The sequence below is a fragment of the Oncorhynchus mykiss genome, chromosome 12 (genome assembly GCF_013265735.2).
Source record: "Oncorhynchus mykiss isolate Arlee chromosome 12, USDA_OmykA_1.1, whole genome shotgun sequence".
Classification (NCBI taxonomy): Eukaryota; Metazoa; Chordata; class Actinopteri; order Salmoniformes; family Salmonidae; genus Oncorhynchus; species Oncorhynchus mykiss.
In genome coordinates this window covers 11576127-11597517 of record NC_048576.1, presented here as the reverse complement: position 1 = coordinate 11597517, position 21391 = coordinate 11576127, and the positions used below count along the sequence as shown (strand labels likewise).

Here is a 21391-nt window from a genome sequence, read left to right as displayed (position 1 = left end):
TTGGGACGTTGCCATAGTGATTTAACTGTACAGATTGATGATTTAATATGAGGACGGGATGATTTCATTACGCAGTCACATCACAGAGCTGCTGCCATGTGTGTTTGTGGGTAGTGTGTTTGTGTGAGAGAAAGAATGTGTGTGTAAGGGTGGTTGTATGTAGGCCTTGACAACAGGGGTGTGTCTGAACTGTAAATCCTGGCTGGCATGAAAAGATTAATGGACCTAGAGGCATTAGGCAAGACTACAGAGCCTCAGGCAGCGAGGCCTCTTGACACACAGCTCTGGATTTACATGTTGCTTTTACACATTGCTAATGACTTTGGGACAAAGGTCAGTCAAAATGAATGCAGAGCACACCCTCTCTCTCTCTCTCCTCAGTACAGCAGGCTACAGTACAGAACATGCCCTGGAGGAAAACGAGAATGGTAGGACCTTCTCTTCGATGTGAGAACAAACACAGGCTACGTCCCAAATTGCACCCTATTTCCTAGATAGTGCACTACGAGTCTATGGTCAAATGTAGTACCCTATGTAGCGAATAGAGTGTCATTTGGGACACACAACCAACGTGGAGGGTCTGTGGCTCGGCTGAGTATCCCTTTGGTCTTCTGAGCAGTCTAAGAGCTCGTTAAGGTTTTGGCTCGTTAAGATGTTGGCTTACTTCATTGTACAGGTTTTATTGTTTAACGAGGTAAGAGCATGACCTTGATTGAGGAGTAGAATGTACACCGTCCAATAAGAGTTTGGGAGTAAGGACCAATCAGGGAGTTTGAATTTGAGCTGCAGATTACAAAGACGTTCTTCTCACAGTAATTAGGGGAGATGCCTCTAGACATGTCTCTCATTGACTGACACACATATTTCAACAGGTTTTTCCCCCCATTTGTTTAGTCTCCACACTTATTGCAATGTGAACATTAACCACCAGAGTCCTCTGACTTAGAATACGTGGACAACTACAAATACCTAGGTGTCTGGTTAGACTGTAAACTCTCCTTTCAGACTCACATTAAGCATCTCCAATCCAAAATTAAATCTAGAATCGGCTTTCTATATCACAACAAAGCATCCTTCACTCATGCTGCCAAACATACCCTCATAAAACTGACCATCCTACCGATCCTCGACTTCGGTGATGTCATCTATAAAATAGCCTCTACACTCTACTCAACAAACTGGATGCAGTTTATCACAGTGCCATCCGTTTTGTCACCAAAGCCCCATACACTACCCACCATTGCGACCTGTACGCTCTCGTTGGTTGGCCCTCGCTTCATACTAGTCTCCAAACCCACTGGCTCCAGGTCATCTACAAGTCTCTGCTAGGTAAAGCCCCCCATTATATCAGCTCACTGGTCACCATAGCAGCACCCATTCATAGCACGTGCTCCAGCAGGTATATCTCACTGGTCATCCCCAAAGCCAATTCCTCCTTTGGTCGTCTTTCCTTCCAGTTCTCTGCTGCCAATGACTGGAACGAACTGCAAAAATCTCTGAAGCTGGAGACTCATATCTCCCTCACTAGCTTTAAGCACCAGCTGTCAGAGCAGCTCACAGATCATTTATTTATCTTGCCCCTTTGCACCCCAGTATCTCTACTTGCACATTCATCTTCTGCACATCTACCATTCCAGTGTTTAAATTGCTATATTGTAATTACTTCGCCACCATGGCCTATTTATTGCCTTAACTCCCTTATCCTACCTCATTTGCACATATACTTTTTGTTTTAATTTGTTCTACTGTATTATTGACTATGTTTTGTTTATTCCATGTGTAACTCTGTGTTGTTGTATGTGCTATGCTTTATCTTGGCCAGGTCGCAGTTGCAAATGAGAACTTGTTCTCAACTAGCCTACCTGGTTAAATAAAGGTGTTCTCAACTAGCCTACCTGGTTAAATAAAGGTGTTCTCAACTGGCCTACCTGGTTAAATAAAGGTGGAATAAATAAATAAATAAATAAAAATATCAAAGCACTACATGACAGCCTTGGCCCCCCAAAAAACTCCAGAAAACAGAGAGACAGGTCTCCATTGGGAAAGTGGTCTTCTAACCTAAATGGGACTTCCTGGTTACATAAATAAAAGCTATAGAGATGAAAGGGAGCCAGTGTTCCAGTTACCTTGACTGCGTAGGAGTTGGATGGGTCTGAGGCGCAGGCAGCAGAGTAGTAGACACCGTCTCCCGCATTACAGCTGGCCTTGTTACAGGTCAATTTGAACAGGGACCAGTTGCTCTCATCAAACCTCAGCGGGTTCTTCTGGCTGCGGGTGAAGTGGTCCTCACACTTCAGAGCCAGGCGGCGCAGCGATTCAGCATATAGGCCTCCCAGCTTGGAGTAGATCCCCTCTCTACTGTCTATGTTACTGAGCAGGGTCTGCAGCTGCAGGCCAGAGCCCTGGGTGGGTCCGGAGGCCGAGAGGTGGGGGGCGCTGAGCTGGGGGGAGGAGGAGGTGGTGATGCTGCCTCGGCTGTGACCCCCTAGTCGGCCCCGAACTTTCAGGGGTTCGTCCAGGGTCCGGGAGCGTAGGGGGTGTCCCAGAGGGGTGTGACAGCGCTCTAAAGACTCAGAGGAGGAATAAATGGCCCGAGGGTCCACGGGGGAGGATGGAAGACTGGACAGGGATGGGACGTCAGGACGGGATACATTACTCTCAGAGCCACCGGTGAAGGGGAAGCAGGGGTAGGCCCGGGCTAAGGGTTTCCCGGCCATGTTGTCAGGGGCGGATACGGCGCGATTCACCATTTTCTTTTCGGGTAGGGGTGGTGGCTGCAGCTGGTTGGACAGGGTGTTGCTAGAGAACGGGTCAGCGTGAGGAGACCCTGGAGATGAGGCCATCGGGCTTCTGGGAAATGGCGAGGTGCACGACAGACGAGGGGCATCATGGGAACCTGCAGAGAGAGATGCAATACATCAGTATTCATGTTGAACATCACAATGACACGTAACACAGACACAAGAGAAGATATTATACTAAGAAAATGTTTTATATCCTGAAACACATGACTGGAGAACTACTAAAGGAATCAACACTTCTCTGATCAAACAACTTCCCTCACTTATATAAAATAAAAAAAACACAAATCAAAATTGCCACAGCACAGATAAAAATTGTTCAAAATAATGCCCATCAGTCAGTTTAAGTGAACACACACACCATAAACAGGATTAGTATAGAACAGGTATAGTCGGTCACCAAGGGTTCAGGCTGATACAGACTGAGTGCAGAGGCAGTAATAAGCAGAGTGAGGAGATTACTAGCGACAGTTAAGTCAGTTACTGTTTAACTAGAAGAGCTAGTGCCTCAGGTGCCTGTACTGATTCTTATAAATGGGAGCGTTGTGTCCCAGTGCCTCTCTAGCCATAAAGCTATATTACCTCTTACCCACATAACTACAGTACATTACCCCTTACACATAAACATATAGTACATTACCCCTTACACATAAACATATAGTACATTACCCCTTACACATATAGTACATTACCCCTCACCTGTAAACTATTATTAAGAGCTACTTACAAATCAGTGCATTCAATGAAGGTAGGTAAAACAACCACATGTCAATCACTGAAGTAAAACCTTCTAAATAACCTTTGAAAATCAATCACTGATAGTACCGATAAACAGTAAATACATTAGCATACCCTCACCCATAAATCTACAGTACATTATCCACACCCCAACAGCATCTGACTGGGTGGCAGCAGCTCAGCAGGCTATTCGTAGTAGCTGCACCCATCCTGTCACCGTGGCCCTCCCTATAATGGCTTAGTCATATCAGTCAGCACACACACACACACACACACACACACACACACACACACACACACACACACCCCATCTATTCAACGTTCCCTCGGAGGGTGTAGTGACAAGTTTAGAGTGAGTTGGTGCACAATTTAAGGTTCAAGATGGTCACAGTGTCTGCCATGCTGTACCATTAGGAAATAGTGAATTAAAGAGTAGACTATAAAGAATGTGAAACTCCACAGTCTTCCCCAGAGAGACAGATAATTGTGTGGTTGTTGACGGTAAAGGCTGCATAGATAGGCTGTGCTCCCAATGCGACACTAAATGAGTAGGTTTCCAGGGGGGAAATCTAAAGGAAAGATTGCATGTATGCATGGTGGCAAAAGCCCTTATTTTCCTAGTTATCACAGTCCCATAATTATCTCTTCAAACACTTCCCAGGAAGTGAGGCAATTACAGACTGTCTGGGAGTCACTGACTATGTCCCAATTCGCACACCATATTCCCTATGTAGTGCAATAGTTTTGAACAGAGTCGTATCGGGCCCCGGTCAAAAGAAGTACACTAGATATGGAATAGCGTGCCATTTGAGCCGCATCCACTGGGCTTTAGACCATATATGGAGAGATGAAGACGGGTGACGCCAAACCAAACGTAGGTGCGTCAGACCTCAGTCAGCAGCGTGCAGGGTCACACACACTCTTTGTGGAAAATGACACATCTCAAAACAAAGGCTGACAGACGTACGTACACACACACTCAGTCTAAAAGAGGAAACTACGTATTTTACTATAACCTTTATAAACCTCATCTGTTACTACAACCTCATATCGGGGCTGCAGGAAGCCTAGTGGTTAGAGCGTTGGGCCAGTAACCGAAAGTGTGCTAGATCGAATCCCCAAGCTGACGAGGTAAAACTCTGTCGCCTCTCTCAGCCTATTGTGGACAGTCTGAGCACTGATGGAAGGATTGTGCGTTCCTGGTGTAACTCGGGCAGTTGTTGTTGCCATCCTGTACCTGTCCCGCAGGTGTGATGTTCGGATGTACCGATCTTGTGCTGGTGTTACACTTGGCCTGCCACTGCGAGGATGATCAGCTGTCCATTCTGTCTCCCTGTTGCGCTGACTTAGGCGTCTCACAGTACGGACATTGCAATTTATTGCCCTGGCCACATCTGCAGTCCTCATGCCTCCTTGCAGCATGCCTGAGGCACGTTCACGCAGATGAGGGTGCCTGGGCATCTTTCTTTTGGTGTTTTTCAGAGTCAGTAGAAAGGCCTTTTTAGTGTCCTAAGTATTCATAACTGTGACCTTAATTGCCTACCATCTGTAAGCTGTTAGTGTCTTAACGACCGTTCCACAGGTGCATGTTCATTAATTCTTTATGGTTCATTGAACAAGCATGGAAAACAGTGTTTAAACCCTTTACAATGAAGATCTGTGAAGTTATTTTTACAAATCATCTTTGAAAGACAGGGTCCTGAAAAAGGGATGCTTCTTTTTTTTCTGAGTTTATTTGGTATTGTTTTAGCTGTTGTGAAAGCAGAAGCTACTCTAGACAAGAACAGAACTATATGAATTTAAAACTGGCACTCATAGCCTACAATACACACAATATAACTACGTTAAAATGCTATAACCTCATATGTTACTATAAAGTAATCTGTTACTTTAACCTCATATCTGCAGTAGCTGTTAGTATAACCGTAATAACCTCATCTCTGCAGTAGCTGTTAGTATAACCGTAATAACCTCATCTCTGCAGTAGCTGTTAGTATAACCGTAATAACCTCATCTCTGCAGTAGCTGTTAGTATAACCGTAATAACCTCATCTCTGCAGTAGCTGTTAGTATAACCGTAATAACCTCATCTCTGCAGTAGCTGTTAGTATAACCGTAATAACCTCATCTCTGTGGGCCTTTTCATCTTCTCATTGTTTTCTCACTTTCCACTTAGTTAGATGCTTCTAGTAGAACCATTTGACTGCCACAAATGGAAAAACAGGCAAATGTCAAACAACAACCAACCAATTCCTTCCTGTTGGTGGTGGTGGTTGTTGTTAAATGTAAGGCACCGGTTTTTTTTTCTGGTCAGGTCACATGGTGTAAGGGTACGTTTTTCCTTACCACATTTATCCCCCCCCCGGACCAACTCTGGGGCACCATACCAACAGCACCAGATATGATATGTGTAGTTGCTCTCAAAACAATGTCGTTTTCTCGCGGATCTCTTGGCCCTAGTTATATGTCCCGGCGGGTGGCTATAACAGTTACCAGAATCAGAGAGGGCTCTGTTGGAGTCTGCAGGCAAGCTGTCGAAGGAAGCTTTAACATTTACTCACCAGAATCAGAGGGGGCTCTGTTGGAGTCTCCAGGCAAGCTGTCGGTGGAGGCTGTAGGCAGGCTGCTGCTCCCCAGGCCACGGAGACTGTTGGTCAGGCTCTCGACAGAGCCCTGCTGGCTGCAGTGGTCCAGCTCCACACTGCTCTGGCTCATCTTACCAGACACCCTGCAGAGAGCGTAACAGAGGATATTACTCTGGGGGATGATGTTTGGTGCCTTATCTAATTTCCATAACCAGGAAGTTAACACAACGGCTTCCCACCATTAAAAATAAATGACCACTGTTATCAAAACCGTCTGATGCTCAAACACCTAACAAAATGTCTCTATTGCAGCTCTCAACAATAACAGACAGTGTTCGCTCTAACAACTTGTTAAACCGAACATGTTAGTTCTATTGTGTAATTTCAGCGAACAGGTAAAGTGTGTGTGTGTGTGTATGTGTGTGTGTGTGTGTGTATGTATGTGTGTGTGTTGTGCTGCCTGTCAGTTTTGCTTCAGGCTGAGAGACAGTTCTTTACAATCTATCATTGTCTCTGTGAGCCAAACATCTAGTTTCCCCTCCATCTCATCTAGATATCTCAACATATCTGGATGTAAATGAGACGGTTCAGCCACTACATGAGGTAAACTGCCTCCACTCTTCACAAGAACACATGAAACGTCAGATACTAGTCTCACTTCCCCTTCGGAGAGGAACACTCTTCTGGCTGAGTGAATGCTTGTTATTGTTGTGTCTCTTAAAGGAAAAATTCTTTAAAAATCTAATGCACTAATGAAAAAAAAGACCAAAAAGATAGTTTGAGTGTAGTTTCCCTTTAAGATAAATAATAATAATAATAATATAGTCTTCTCAGTGCCAAGTCATGAAAAAGAGACAATACATATACTTCCTGGAGCTAGGGAATAATAATGACGTTTTTGAAAATGTCTTCCACTTTTCCATTAGAGTAATTTCCCTGCCAGCATCCTACACTGTACCCTAAACATATAGAGGAATCCATTTTTTGCTTTCCCATGCCATGATAGCTCCTATCTGAATGAAAAGGAGCCCCTGATACCCTCTGGGGGTAGTTTTCCTAATCATGTAGTCCAATTAGGCTGAGTGACAGGCTAGGCAAATCTGAATCTCATTGCTATTCAATTGCTTCATTCTAGCTGGTTAATGGGTCAAACTGAGCATAGCCCCGGATCCTTCATCTCAGCCCAGATTGACTGGCTCTATTGCTCTATCCACTAGCTCTTTAAACTTCAATCACAACGTAAATCCCCTCAACAAACAGCAGTGCAGGTGTGTGTGTGTGTGTGTGTGTGTGTGTGTGTGTGTACCCTCATACATGAGCAGAGCAAAACCCACGACCATTTGTCAGACCAAACAAAGGCGTATGATGATGAGACGGTGGAAATGAGGCGGAGACATATGGCAATAGACAATGTGTGTGTGTGTGTGTGTGTGTCGTCTCATTTGTATTGTAGGCTATAGCATAAATCACCTTCAAAAATAAAATTGCAGTGTATGGGGGTAATCCATCTCCATTTGTTTGGAGCTCAGTACTTACAACTAATATGTAATAAGTAAACAACAGTGCTATGGAACTGTTGACACATATCATTTAAAGAAGCATCAGGGTTGAGGGTGAGTTACGGTCTCACCGGCTTGATAAAAAAAAAAAAAACATTTCCTGAGTATATTTTTTCAAAACCTTGTTTCTTATGATTTATTTTTTTGATGGTCCTTTTTGCCATTTATGAATTTATTTATTCATCTTTATTTAACCAGGCAAGTCAGTTAAGAACAAATTCTTATTTTCAATGACAGCCTAGGAACAGTGAGTTAACTGCCTGTTCAGGGGCAGAACGACAGATTTGTACCTTGTCAGCTCGGGGATTTGAACTTGCAACCTTCCGGTTACTAGTCCAACGCTCTAACCACTAGGCTACCCTGCCGCCCCATGAATGTGTTATTCAATGCGTTTCTATGGGCTTTAGTTGTACATTTCTAAATATTTCCAATATTTGTTTTCTTTTTTTGATACCTAAAAAGGGGTCCTAAAATTCAAAATCCAATAGCTAAATGATCCATAATGTCCTTTTTAAAAAAATGTAATTCCATGTCAGCTTAGCACTCCCCCAACGTCTTAGACTCTAAAGAATGTTAAAGAGAATGGCTAGCTAGTACCTGGGTGACTTTAAAATAGGCCGCAGTCTCCACCACCTCTCCTGTCTGATGGTCGTGTGAATAATAGTTTCGATAAAAAAGGTTATTTTCCCAAACAATAACAATCTTTGAAACCTCGTTTATCATGGCATTGCTTCCATTAGATCTTCAGGTAGATATCTTTCTGATAAATAGCCAGTGCCAGACTGTTTGAGTAATAGTGTACATTCACATCATCATCATCTCACGTCTAACATCAGATCAAGATAATAATAGCAGCTGTTTCATCTCTTTCAACCAGCACTATACTGTAACATATAGCATATACACTGAGTGTACAAAACATTAGGTACACCTTCCTAATATTGAGTTGCACTGCCTCAATTCGTTGGGGCATGGACTCTACAAGGTGTTGAAAGCGTTCCACAGGGATGCTGGCCCATGTTGACTCTAATTACTCCCACAGTTGTGTCAAGTTGCCTGGATGTCCTTTGGGTGGTGGACCATTCTTGATACACACAGGAAACTGTTGAGCGTGAAAAACCCAGCAGTGTTGCAGTTCTTGACACAATCAAACCGGTGCGCCTGTCACCTACTACCAAACCACCTTCAAAGGCATATTTTCTCCTGGCCATTCACCCTCTGAATGGCACACATACACAATCCATGTCTCAATTGTCTCAAGGCTTAAAAATCCTTCTTTAACCGGTCTCCTCCCTTTATCTACACTGATTGAAGTGGATTTACCAAGTGACAACAATAAGTGATCATAGCTTTGACCAGTATTCAGCTGGTCAGTTTGTCATGGAAATAGCAGGTGTTCCTAATGTTTATAAATTCAGTTACTACCACTACTACTGGCTAACATATATAAAAAAAACATTTTTCTCCCAGGTCATGAACATTTCAATTGAACAATGAAACAAAACAATTCAGACAATTGTATGCCTGAAAGGAATAGGGAATAGGACCAGGGAAGGACAGCTCTGGCTGAAATAGATTACTGAGAACATGATTTCTGTTTACAGAGAAAAGGGTGACCTTGGCAAGTAGCAAAGAGTGGTTGGGGATGATGAGGGTTAGATACAGAGTGGTTGAGGATGATGAGGGTTAGATACAGAGTGGTTGAGGATGATGAGGGTTAGATGAGTAATCAAGTACTCAAACAGACTTCAAAGCTCAATCTGTAACCATTGACTATTTGGTGGAATGTGCTTTGTGTCTGACCGAACAGGCAAGTGAAATTTAGTCTCAAAGACAACGTTAACTTGCTTTGACTCTCGTGTTCCGTTTCCACCAGGGGCATAACCAGATGTTTTTTTTTTTTGGAGAGGCCTAGAAAAATTTGGATAGGCATTTTTTCTACTTGTTTATTACATTTATTTTGCGATGTGCACCATATATTATTTCGTAATACAATCGTTTTATACTAGCGCATAGTACTTGGAGCAACCTAGTTACATATATAAATAATGACCTATCCCAGCACATTAAAATAAGACAGTTGCCAACAACATAGAACTCATCTTCAGACGCACTTCAATCTCGATGGGCAAACAAGCCTATATTTGATGTTACCATTTATACCACAGCAGGCAGTAGTACTATAAAAAAGGTACCTTCCCTTTAGTAGACGTTTCAATAAGTCGTGACCTACATCACAAGGCGCAGACGGCGAGGCTTTGAGTTGAATGTGGTGATGATGTCATCACAATCCAATGGATCTGTCAGTTGTCGCTCTAAAGACAGCAAACTGAAGTGGTTGTCACTGATGTGTGATGATGATTTTTTTTTATCCTAGTTGTTGAGAAAAGACTCCACACTGCATGATGTCATTGGAAGTGTGACAATGATCCTTAACAGAGAGTTTATATTAGGGAAAATATCATCAGGGCAGCTGTCAAGTACACTCATTGTGGAGGAAAAGTCACTCTTTCCCATGTTCATTTTGCGACTCAACTGCTGAATAAAAACAGTGAATTCAGCATCCTCACTTGATTTTGCATAATGATCGCATGTGGTTTTCAGCTGTTCTTTAAGGCCGCAGGTGTGGGATTCTTTGGAAAAGGAGGCTGCCGCTTGCATGATCCCATATGTGTCTTCTTGAAATCTTGAGTTTAACTCCATAATCTGTCGGTCTAGAATATTGTTCCATAGTTGCCTCAGGTCAGTCACTCTTGATGCTGGATGTTTCCCCCAATGAAGTTGTGACTACACTATCTGCCAATTTTACAGGCAGTTTTCAATGCCATGATGTCGTCACATCCCCAATTACTAATATCACGCTTAATCATCATCTCTTCAGTTAGTTTAGAACTTTATCAAAGTCTCCCCCTGAGTTCTCTGAACGTAGAAAAGCTGCTTTTGAGGACTTCAATTAAACCAATACAGTCCGTCACAGATAATGTAGAGCTTCGTAGCAAAATCACTAGTTTCAAACAATTTACTAAACGTGACTAACAGGAATAAAAACTTATTCTGGATTTGATGTAAGAGGTCATCGGCTTCTAATGTGGTTTGTCCACAAGCCTCTGAAAAACTTGCAAGAACCTCTAAAAATGACATCTAGCTGTAACAGCACTTCACTCACTGACACTGATTTTTAACTCCAACGTAAATCCGTGGATCTTCCTAGCTCAATACATGGTCTATCGGGATGCAACTCTTTCGGTTCTTCTATGAATCCAGCATGTCTGTGGGATCCACTCATAAATGTGTGTAGCTGATTTACTGTGTCAAACAAAAAAGGTACTGACATGTCCCGACACTTTTGCTGCAGTGCACAGAACCAAATTCAAAACGGTGGGAGTTGAAATGCACATATATCGCTTGCTTAAAAGGTTTGCTTTAGTAGGACATGTACCCCTCTGTTTCCTGACATGACTGAAGCGCCAACGAAACATAAACCCACACCATACCACCCTGCATACCACTGCTGGCTTGCTTCTGAAGCTAAGCAGGGTTGGTCCTGGTCAGTCCTTGGATGGGAGACCAGATGCTGCTGGAAGTGGTGTTGGAGGGCCAGTAGGAGGCACTCTTTCCACTGGTCTAAAAAAATATCCCAATGCCCCAGGGCAGTGATTGGGGACACTGCCCTGTGTAGGGTGCCGTCTCTCGGATGGGACGTTAAACGGGTGTCCTGACTCTGAGGTCATTAAAGATCCCATGGCACTTATCGTAAGAGTATGGGTGTTAACCCCGGTGTCCTGGCTAAATTCCCAATCTGACCCTCAAACCATCACGGTCACCTAATAATCCCCAGTTTACAATTGGCTCATTCATCCCCCTCCTCTCCCCTGTAACTATTCCCCAGGTCGTTGCTGCGAATGAGAACGTGTTCTCAGTCAACTTACCTGGTAAAATAACGGATTAAAAAAAACAGAGTGGGATCCAACTCCAAGGGGTTGCAACACTTCCAAGTATTTTCAGAGAAATTCCTTGTGTAGACAAATCAGCGGTTTCCATAAACCCAACAGCTCTATCTTTAAAATCATTCCAGAATGAATGTATCGGATGCACACAGCAATAAGTTCAGGTTTATATTCATCTGCTGGTACGGCAAAATACGTGGGAAGGCGCAGAATGAACTTCATCTTTTATCCTGCACAGTAACAATGATGCTGCACACTCCAGCAACTCGTTCTGAATTTCGGGGCTCATAAGCGTGGCTTTGCAAGGTAGCTCATTAAGCCTGTTTTGTACATCTCCCATCCACTCTAGAGCTCTGTCAGAGTGACCATCGGGTTCTTGGTCACCTCCCTGACCAAGGCCCTTCTCCCTGATTGCTCAGTGTGGATGGGATGCCAGCTATAGGAAGAGTCTTGGTGGTTCCAAACTTCTTCTATTTAAGAATGGAAGAATTGTGTTCTTGGGGACCTTCAATGCTGCAAAAATGTTTTGGTATCCTTCCCCAGATCTGTGCCTTGACACAATCCTGTCTCGGCACGCTACGGACAATTCCTTCAACCTCATGGCTTGGTTTTTGCTCTGACATGAACTGTCAACTGTGGGACCTTATATTGACAGGTGTATGCCTTTCTAAAATCATGTCCAATCAATTGAATTTACCACAGGTGGACTCCAATCAAGTTGTAGAAACATCTCAAGGATGATCAATGGAAAACAGGAAGCACCTGAGTCTTAATACTTATGTAAATAAGGAACTTATGTGACTTGTTACAGCATTCAAAAGGTTGCTTGTTCAAATCCCCGAGCCGACAAGGTGGAAAAATCTGCAGTTCTGCCCTTGAGCAAGGCAGTTAACCCCCAAAACAACTGCTCCCCGGGCACGGATAACGTGGATGTCGATTAAGGCAGCTCCCCACACCTCTCTGATTCAGAGGAGTTAAAATGCGGAAGATGCATTCAGTTGTGCAACTTCCCTTTCCCCAGAGTCCATGCAACTCATTATGGCAAATTTTACCATAACAAAGGGGTTGAATACTTACTGACTCAAGATATTTCAGCTTTTAATTTAAGCTTTTCTTAATTCCACTTTGATTTTATGAGGTATTGTGTGTAGTAGGTCAGTGACACAACATCTCAAATTAAACCATTTAAAAATGTAGGCTGTAACAAACATTTTGGGAAAAAGTCAAGTGGTGTGAATACTTTCTGAACTGTAAATATTAATATCCATAGGAGATCTGTGCTGCTATAAACAGCAATAGAGAAGCCATCTCCTAGAATTATACATAATGACATTATTATACAGAACATTCTAGCTAGGGTTCCTGTATTCATTAATGTCTCAGAAAATCATCAATACATACCTAGATCTGACTGTTGTTAATCAATACAGGGAAAGCAGAGTGAATGTTATGAAGTAGTAGTAGCAGCATAATCAGCATAATTTTCCTCCTCCAATATGCTACCCTCCCTCTATTGACCTAAAAAAAATAGCCTTCCTGTAGCCTCCTCCCAAGCATCACTTCAGCATCAACTAGCTAGGCTGTTAACTAAACATGGTGTTAGGCTAGAACAGTGGTTCCCAAACTTTTTATAGTGCCGTACCCCTTACAACATTCAACCTCCAGCTACATACCCCCTCTAGCACCAGGGTCAGCACACTCAAATGTTTTTTTGCCGTCATTGTAAGCCCCCCCCCCCCCCCACCCCCACACACTATACATTTATTAAAAACATAAGAATGAGTGCGAGTTGTCGTCACAGCCCGACTCGTGGGAAGTGACAAAGAGCTCTTATAGGACCAGGGCACAAATAATAATAAATCATTGTGCTCTTTATTTAACCATCTTACATATAAAACCTTATTTGCTCAACAAAAATTGTGAATAACTCACCACAGGTTAATGAGAAGGGTGTGCTTGAAAGAATGCACATAACTCTTCAATGTTGGGTCATATTGGAGAGAGCCTCAGTCTTAAATTATTTTCCACACAGTCTGTGCCTGTATTTAGTTTTCATGCTAGTGAGGGCCGAGAATCCACTCTCACAGAGGTACGTGGTTGCAAAGGGCATCAGTGTCTTAACAGTGCGATTTGCCAAGACAGGATACATTGAATATAGTTCCGGAGAGTCCCTGTAATCCTAGATTCAGATCATTCAGGCGAGAAAAAACATCACCCAGATAGGCCAGTCGTGTGAGAAACTCATCATCATGCCAGCGGTCAGACAAGTGAAAATGATGGTCAGTAAATAAAACTTTAAGCTCGTCTCTCAATTCAAAGAAATTGTGTCAATACTTTTCTCCTTGATAACCAGCACACGTCTGTATGTTGTCAAAGCATTACATGGGCTCTGCCCATATCATTGCATAATGCTGAAAATACACGAGTTCAGGGGCCTTGCTTTAACAAAGGTAACCATTTTTACTTTAGTGTCCAAAACGTATTTCAAGCTGTCAGGCATTCCCTTGGCAGCAAGAGCCTCTTGGTGGATGCTGCAGTGTACCCAAGTGGCGTCGGGTCAACTGCTTGCACGCGCGTTACCACTCCACTATGTCTCCGGGTCATAGCTTTTGCACCATTAGTACAGATACCAACATGAGCAGCAGCTACGTTTGGCTACATACGGACCATTAGTGGAATTCCCAGAAGAGAGTAATGGTGAATGTGATTGGATGTTAATTATTTGACTAGGCTACCTGTATTTGACATTGTGTTGGTATTTAGCTGAACACTTGATGGTTTCATTTTATTTTTGGCAGTGAAACAAGGCTACTCAGGCGAGAAAATATAAAAATGGACTGTTTGAAAATGTGAAAAAAAATAAATGTGAATCACATTTTTATTTGTCGTACCCCCAACGGCATTGCGCGTACGTACCCCAGTTTGGGAATACCTGGGCTAGAGGATAGAAATACAACGTTAACACAGCCTAATGAGCGTTACCTGCTGTGGAGAGTACTGAACTGCACAGTACTGAATCACAGTGACACAGTACTGAACCACACAGTACTGAACCACACAGTACTGAACCACACAGTACTGAACCACAGTGACACAGTACTGAACCGCACAGTACTGAATCACAGTGACACAGTACTGAACCACACAGTACTGAACCACACAGTACTGAACCACAGTGACACAGTACTGAACCACACAGTAAATCTGTAAATCTACAACAGGTGAAATACAGTGAAATGCTTACTTACAGGCCCTAACCAAGAGTGCAATTTTTAAGTAAAAAAATACGTATTAGGTGAACAATAGATAAGTAAAGAAATAAAAACAACAGTAGCGAGGCTTATTACAGTAGCGAGGCTTATTACAGTAGCGAGGCTTATTACAGTAGCGAGGCTTATTACAGTAGCGAGGCTTATTACAGTAGCGAGGCTTATTACAGTAGCGAGGCTTATTACAGTAGCGAGGCTTATTACAGTAGCGAGGCTATATACAGGCACCGGTTAGTCGGGCTAACAATTTCATATGATCTCCGTGGGCCTAGTGAAGAATTGTCATATCACTTTTATCATGTATTACGTTTTAATGAGGCATCAACACAACCAGTCGTGATGTTTTCATCCAAACAAACAATCATTTAAAAAAAGGGCGCTCCTGTAGGTTACCCACACACGTTTGTCCACTCATAAAATAATTCCAGCATCAAAACAGTGCACTGTGCATCCGCAGTTTGATGAATAGAAAGAGACATCTGTTACAAAACACCTAAAATGTGTATTATGTCATTCATACACAATTGATGCGTCCACTGCGGTCCCCACGCGTCTTGGCCACTCATCCTCCGCCTTGGCAAAGTGTTCTCGTCAAACCACAATGCAATTTGGAGCATGTCCCACCCTGGCCTCAAGTCAATTTGCACATTTTTCATGCAGCTGACATGCGGTAATGTTAATAGTGTAATATAGTTATTGACATTTTCTGTTAGTAATTGTGATAGGCTCACGTTTTACTGGTACGGCGTACCCCCAATATTTATTTTGCCGGGAAGCCGTACCGGACCGGCTTATTTTCACCCGTACAAATGCGGATTCTCTTGCTGTTGCATGCAGGGTAGTTATTATACTATGGTAGAAGAATAGTGACCATTGTTTCATCAAGGGGCGGGTCACATGGACAAGGTGGCGGGTCACATGGACAAGGCGGCGGGTCACATGGACAAGGCGGCGGGTCACATGGACAAGGCGGCGGGTCACATGGACAAGGCGGCGGGTCACATGGACAAGGCGGCGGGTCACATGGACAAGGGGCGGGTCACATGGACAAGGGGCGGGTCACATGGACAAGGGGCGGGTCACATGGACAAGGGGCGGGTCACATGGACAACGGGCGGGTCACATGGACAACGGGCGGGTCACATGGACAACGTCCTTGCTGCCAAGGATATTAACGTACAGCCACAGGGTTCTCCTTCCTTCCCTCTTTCTCCCTCACGATTTCTGAGTTATCAAGGACTAGTCATGCTACCCAGATGGATATATCCCATTGAACATTCAGATACACCCCTACATCCTTCACCCCAACACCTCCAGCTCATCAGATGACTAGGGCTGATCCCAAATGGTACCCTATTCCCTAACGCTAGGCTCTGGTCTAAAGTAGTGCACTATAAAGGGTATAGGGTGCCATTTAGGAAGCAACCTGTAAGCTCCACATCCACAAGCCATGGAGGAATAAACCTGGGAGGGAGGGGTGATGGCAGCCTATGTAAATCAGACAGGAGATGCCTGTGTCTATCTGGGCAGCTGGCAGAAGGACATGGTTTCACACACACTGCTGGAGGGCCAGGAGTCAGAGAGCAGAGAGGCTGCCTGACCTATGAGGAACGTCAACACTTTTCTGATGCATTGCAGTCACTTCAAATCAATACGTCCTTCAACTTGAAATACTGTCAAAAGTATGGCATCGCATTAAAAAAGTAAACATTGGCCGTTGATTACATCACTGAGTGAGGTCGCAGATTATTAGAATTATTATGTTGAGGTCGCAGATTATTATAATTTTTTTTATAGCAAAATGGGGTCGCAGAGAAAAACAGTTTGGGAACACCTATTGTAGACAGTCAGCACCATATAAGCTTCTGTAAGTTACAACCACTTTATGCAATACACAGTACCTGCTACTTGGCATCAAATCACTGTCTACTCTGGAGCAAGTCAAAAGCAGTAGACAGATGGTCAGGCTAAAAGGTGTCAATCAGCTCCTACCGGAAACCATTATCAGTTGGTTCAAAAGCTCTGTAAAAGGATTCAGCTAAAAGTCTCGTACAGGACCTCACACTGAAGTACCAGCGAAGGTCCAGGACATCCGACATGATCCCAGATCTGACGGTCGCTTTCAGTCCATGAAGTAACAACTCTCTCTCAACAAGAGACGAGTGTATTTAAAGTGTCTCGCCACAGGAAAAGCAATGTCACCTCCTTGCCAGGGACAGTTTGGTAGTTGCCCCGGGCAACAATCCGCTCTTCCACTACCCCACTGAAAACACCCTCGTCCTAGAATATTGGTGCTGAGCGAATAGTGCTTTTTGAAGTCGGTTCGGATTCGTTTCAATTATTACAAAATAATCATGGTTTTCAATTTCGATTACTTAAAAAAAAGCACTGTGCATTGTGGGTTGAATGCTGTAAAACAGAAGAAAACAATGAATATAACTAATGACTGCCCATTATCACTTATTAACCATCATTTATTCACATTAATAAAATATATTTCAGTTGTGTATTTTACATCTGTTTTATTTGATGAAGGTATTATTTAATTCCAAGTCATCAGCTCATCTCTATAGAGCTGCTGTCTGACAAAATCACTATTGAGTAGTTCATCAAAGTAAATAAGGCTGAATACCAACTATCAATCACTTAGATAATGTATTTTCAGGTAGCGATACCTCACGAAGCAACTGCTTTCTCAATTGCGCATGCTGCGTAAAAGAAACAGACCGGACAAGTAGGCGTGCAATGGATTATGGTCATTGTAGTTAGTTTAGCACAGAAAACGTGGTAATTATGTAAAATATTGGCCTACAATCGCACAGTTCAGGATTGATACAATTTATCTATAGAAAAACTGAAAAAAAACAGAATGAAATGGAATTCAAATTATTGAACCAACATGGTCCAACAAAAAATAACCAACATTTCCGTTAAATGCTCAGCACTACATAATAAACACACTATTTGGGGTAAGACTGTAGGCCACCTAAACGGTTTGGACCAACTGTCACTAAGGACAAAAGGACTGGTTCAAAAGTATCACCTAACAGGAGGATCTCACTGCGACCATGTTTGTTTGGTTCCTCACGGTGATCAAAAGAACTGTGATGCAGCCATGAGAAGGATAGATTTCTGAACCATATGTTTCTTTAAATGATTCATCACACAAAACGCTGCCTCGTTTGTGTTTGGTTTGCCCGTTTTCCTCCTTCACATCCCTGTGGAAATGCCACCGTATCACTAGTTGAGTCTTTTCCCTATATAGTGCACTAAACTTGACCAGAGCACTATGGGGCACTGGTCAAAGGTAGTGCACTATATAGGGGGGGGGGGGGGGGGGGGGGGGGGGGGGGCCATTTGGGACACACTACATGTTTGTCTTCTACTTCCCTGTGTTACACTGTTCTCAAAGGCCTTTCTAAGACACTGTCTTTTTGGGATTTAGGTCTGTTCAAGATGTTTCCTGAATGTATTATGTGAACTGTGAGGTTGAATCTGCTGCCATGTTAAAAGGACACTTCACTGTAGTCTACGTGACGGCTGAAGCAGCTCCAGGGCGTTTGTTTAAAGACGATAAGCTTTCTGGCTTGGCCCAGGCAGGTCAGACCAAGACTACAGTATTACCCTCAACAGTTAAGCTCTGGGAAAACAAAATAAGATCAGACTACCCAAAAGCAGGACATCGCTAGGGCCCGTTCCCACATGAGTCTCTAGAACGTGTATTACTACAAGCGAAGCAGCAGCAGCATGCTAGCAATGTCATAATATCAAATGGGAGAGAAGCTTACTAGTATTACAACCCAAATAAAGGTCTGGGAAACGCCATCAGAAACAGCGGTGACAGTGTTCCCTACAGCCAGCCAAACGCCATCAGAAACAGAGGTGACAGTGTTCCCTAAAGCCAGCCAAACGCCATCAGAAACAGCGGTGACAGTGTTCCCTACAGCCAGCCAAACGCCATCAGAAACAGCGGTGACAGTGTTCCCTACAGCCAGCCAAACGCCATCAGAAACAGCGGTGACAGTGTTCCCTACAGCCAGCCAAACGCCATCAGAAACAGTGGTGACAGTGTTCCCTACAGCCAGCCAAACGCCATCAGAAACAGCGGTGATAGTGTTCCCTACAGCCAGCCAAACGCCATCAGAAACAGCGGTGATAGTGTTCCCTACAGCCAGCCAAACGCCATCAGAAACAGCGGTGATAGTGTTCCCTACAGCCAGCCAAAACAGGAGCTGTTGCCAAGACCAATTAGTTTCGTTTCTAATGTCAAATAATTAAAAGGAAAAAAAGTCACTGGGATTTTTTTATTGGGATCATCTTGATGCCTGAAATGATCTTACTCCCCAAGAACTTATATAGTATTATGCTAAGTTAGACATATTGTAACACACACAAGAATAGCACCACTACAGCTTCCCTGCAGGTTAAAACAAAGACATTAGATGTTGTTGAGATAGTAATCTACACAGTGAACCAGCACAGCCTTGTTGATCAAACGCCTGCATCTCTGAAAGGACTTGAGGAGTACACAGTTGTATTCTAAACCCTACAACACACCCGATAAAGCAAGGCTTATTTTAAAAAGTGCCCATTTGTAGTCAACATGCTGGCGAACTATTTGTCTCCTTCTGGTTTAGGTCTATGAGTCAGAAAGCTTTATGTGTAGTAGTGATCTGAAGCCCTATGGTCTAAACAGTACAGGGGGAAATGTCACTAGGTTATTCTATACAGTCATGTCTGTGCATAGATAGGCCACAACTTTCTCACAGTGTCAAAAATATTATAAAGTGAATTACAATCTAAGATACATTAACATCTTAGTTAAATGCAGATCATTGACATGGTTATCTTTGTGTGTGTGCCTGTCAGTGTCAATGGGACAAAGACACAAGGACTCTTTTACCAGTCCCATCTATTGTGTGATGGCCAAAACAAATTTACAATGTGACAAGGAATATTTTTTACAGCCCATGATGTTCTTGAAATGACAGTGAAAAGTTAAGACAACTACAAATGGAACAAGGAATGCATTGAGACTGGTTCCGGAACAGTCTGAATGATCCTTAGGGTTCTAGACTGAGAATGGAGGCTGATACCAGCTGAATAATCTCACTATGAAAGGAGAGATCACAGTAGGCAGTCAGCCCTCAAGTTGCATCACTGCAAAAACAAGGGAGCATCGTTTAATCATCACACACAGAGAGAGAGATACAGAGAAGTGTTAGCGAGCGAGAGAAGTGTTAGCGAGCGAGAGAAGTGTTAGCGAGCGAGAGAAGTGTTAGCGAGCGAGAGAAGTGTTAGCGAGCGAGAGAAGTGTTAGCGAGCGAGAGAGTTTTTTTTGTTCTCGCTTTTGTTTATTTAATTTGCTTTGGCACACGTTTCCCATGCCAATAAAGACCTCTTTGAATTGAATTGACAGAAAGAGATTAGAGGTCGACCGAGGTCGACCAAAAAAGCCGATACCGATTAATCTGACATTTTTTATTTATTTTTTATTTATAATAATGACAATTACAACAATACTGAATGAACATTAATTTTAACTTAATATAATACATCAATAAAATCAATTTAGCCTCAAATAAATAATGAAACATGTTCAATTTGGTTTAAATAATGCAAAAACAAAGTGTTGGAGAAGAAAGTAAAAGTGCAATATGTGCTATGTAAGAAAGCTAACGTTTCAGTTCTTTGCTCAGAACATGAGAACATATGAAAGCTGGTGGTTCCTTTTAACATGAGTCTTCAATATTCCAAGGTAAGAAGTTTTAGGTTGTAGTTATAATAGAAATTACAGGACTATTTCCCTCTATACCATTTGCATTTCATTAACCTTTGACTATTAGATGTTCTTATAGGCACTTTAGTATTGCCAGTGTAACAGTATAGCTTCCGTCCCTCTCCTCGCTCCTCCCTGGGCTCGAACCAGAAACACAACGACAACAGCCACCCTTGAAGCAGCGTTGGCAAGGGAAACAACCACACGCTCAGAGCGAGTGACGTTTGAAACGCTATTAGCGCGCGCTAACTAGCTAGCCATTTCACTTCGGTTACACCAGCCCCATCTCGGGAGTTGATAGGCTTGAAGTCAAAAACAGCAGTCATAAACAGCGCAATGCTTGACGCACAACGAAGAGCTGCTGGCAAAATGCACGAAAGTGCTGTTTGAATGAATGTTTACGCGCCTGCTTCTGCCTACCACCGCTCAGTCAGATACTTAGATACTTGTATGCTCAGTCAGATTATATGCAACGCAGGACACGCTAGATAATATCTAGTAATATCATCAACCATGTGTAGTTAACTAGTGATTATGATTGATTGATTGATTGTTTTTATAAGATAAGTTTAATGCTAGCTAGCAACTTACCTTGGCTTAAAGCCTGTTACGCGAATGCAGTAAGGTTGTAAGGTTGCAAGGTTGGTTCCCAGGGCTGACACTGAAAATCTGTAATTCTGCCCCTGAACGAGGCAGTTAACCCACCGTTCCTA

General features: G+C 43.0%; 1 protein-coding gene across 1 annotated transcript in view; it reads right to left on the bottom strand.

The window, feature by feature from the left end:
- Positions 1–21391, bottom strand: part of LOC110536961 (inactive tyrosine-protein kinase PRAG1) — a 33026-nt gene that overhangs the window by 3876 nt on the left and 7759 nt on the right. The window contains exons 4-5 of the mRNA XM_021622645.2: positions 6101–6267; positions 2127–2896 (exon numbers count right to left, since the gene is read on the bottom strand). Of these exons, the coding sequence (XP_021478320.2) occupies positions 2127–2896; positions 6101–6267 (937 nt within the window). The remainder of the gene's footprint in view (positions 1–2126; positions 2897–6100; positions 6268–21391) is intronic.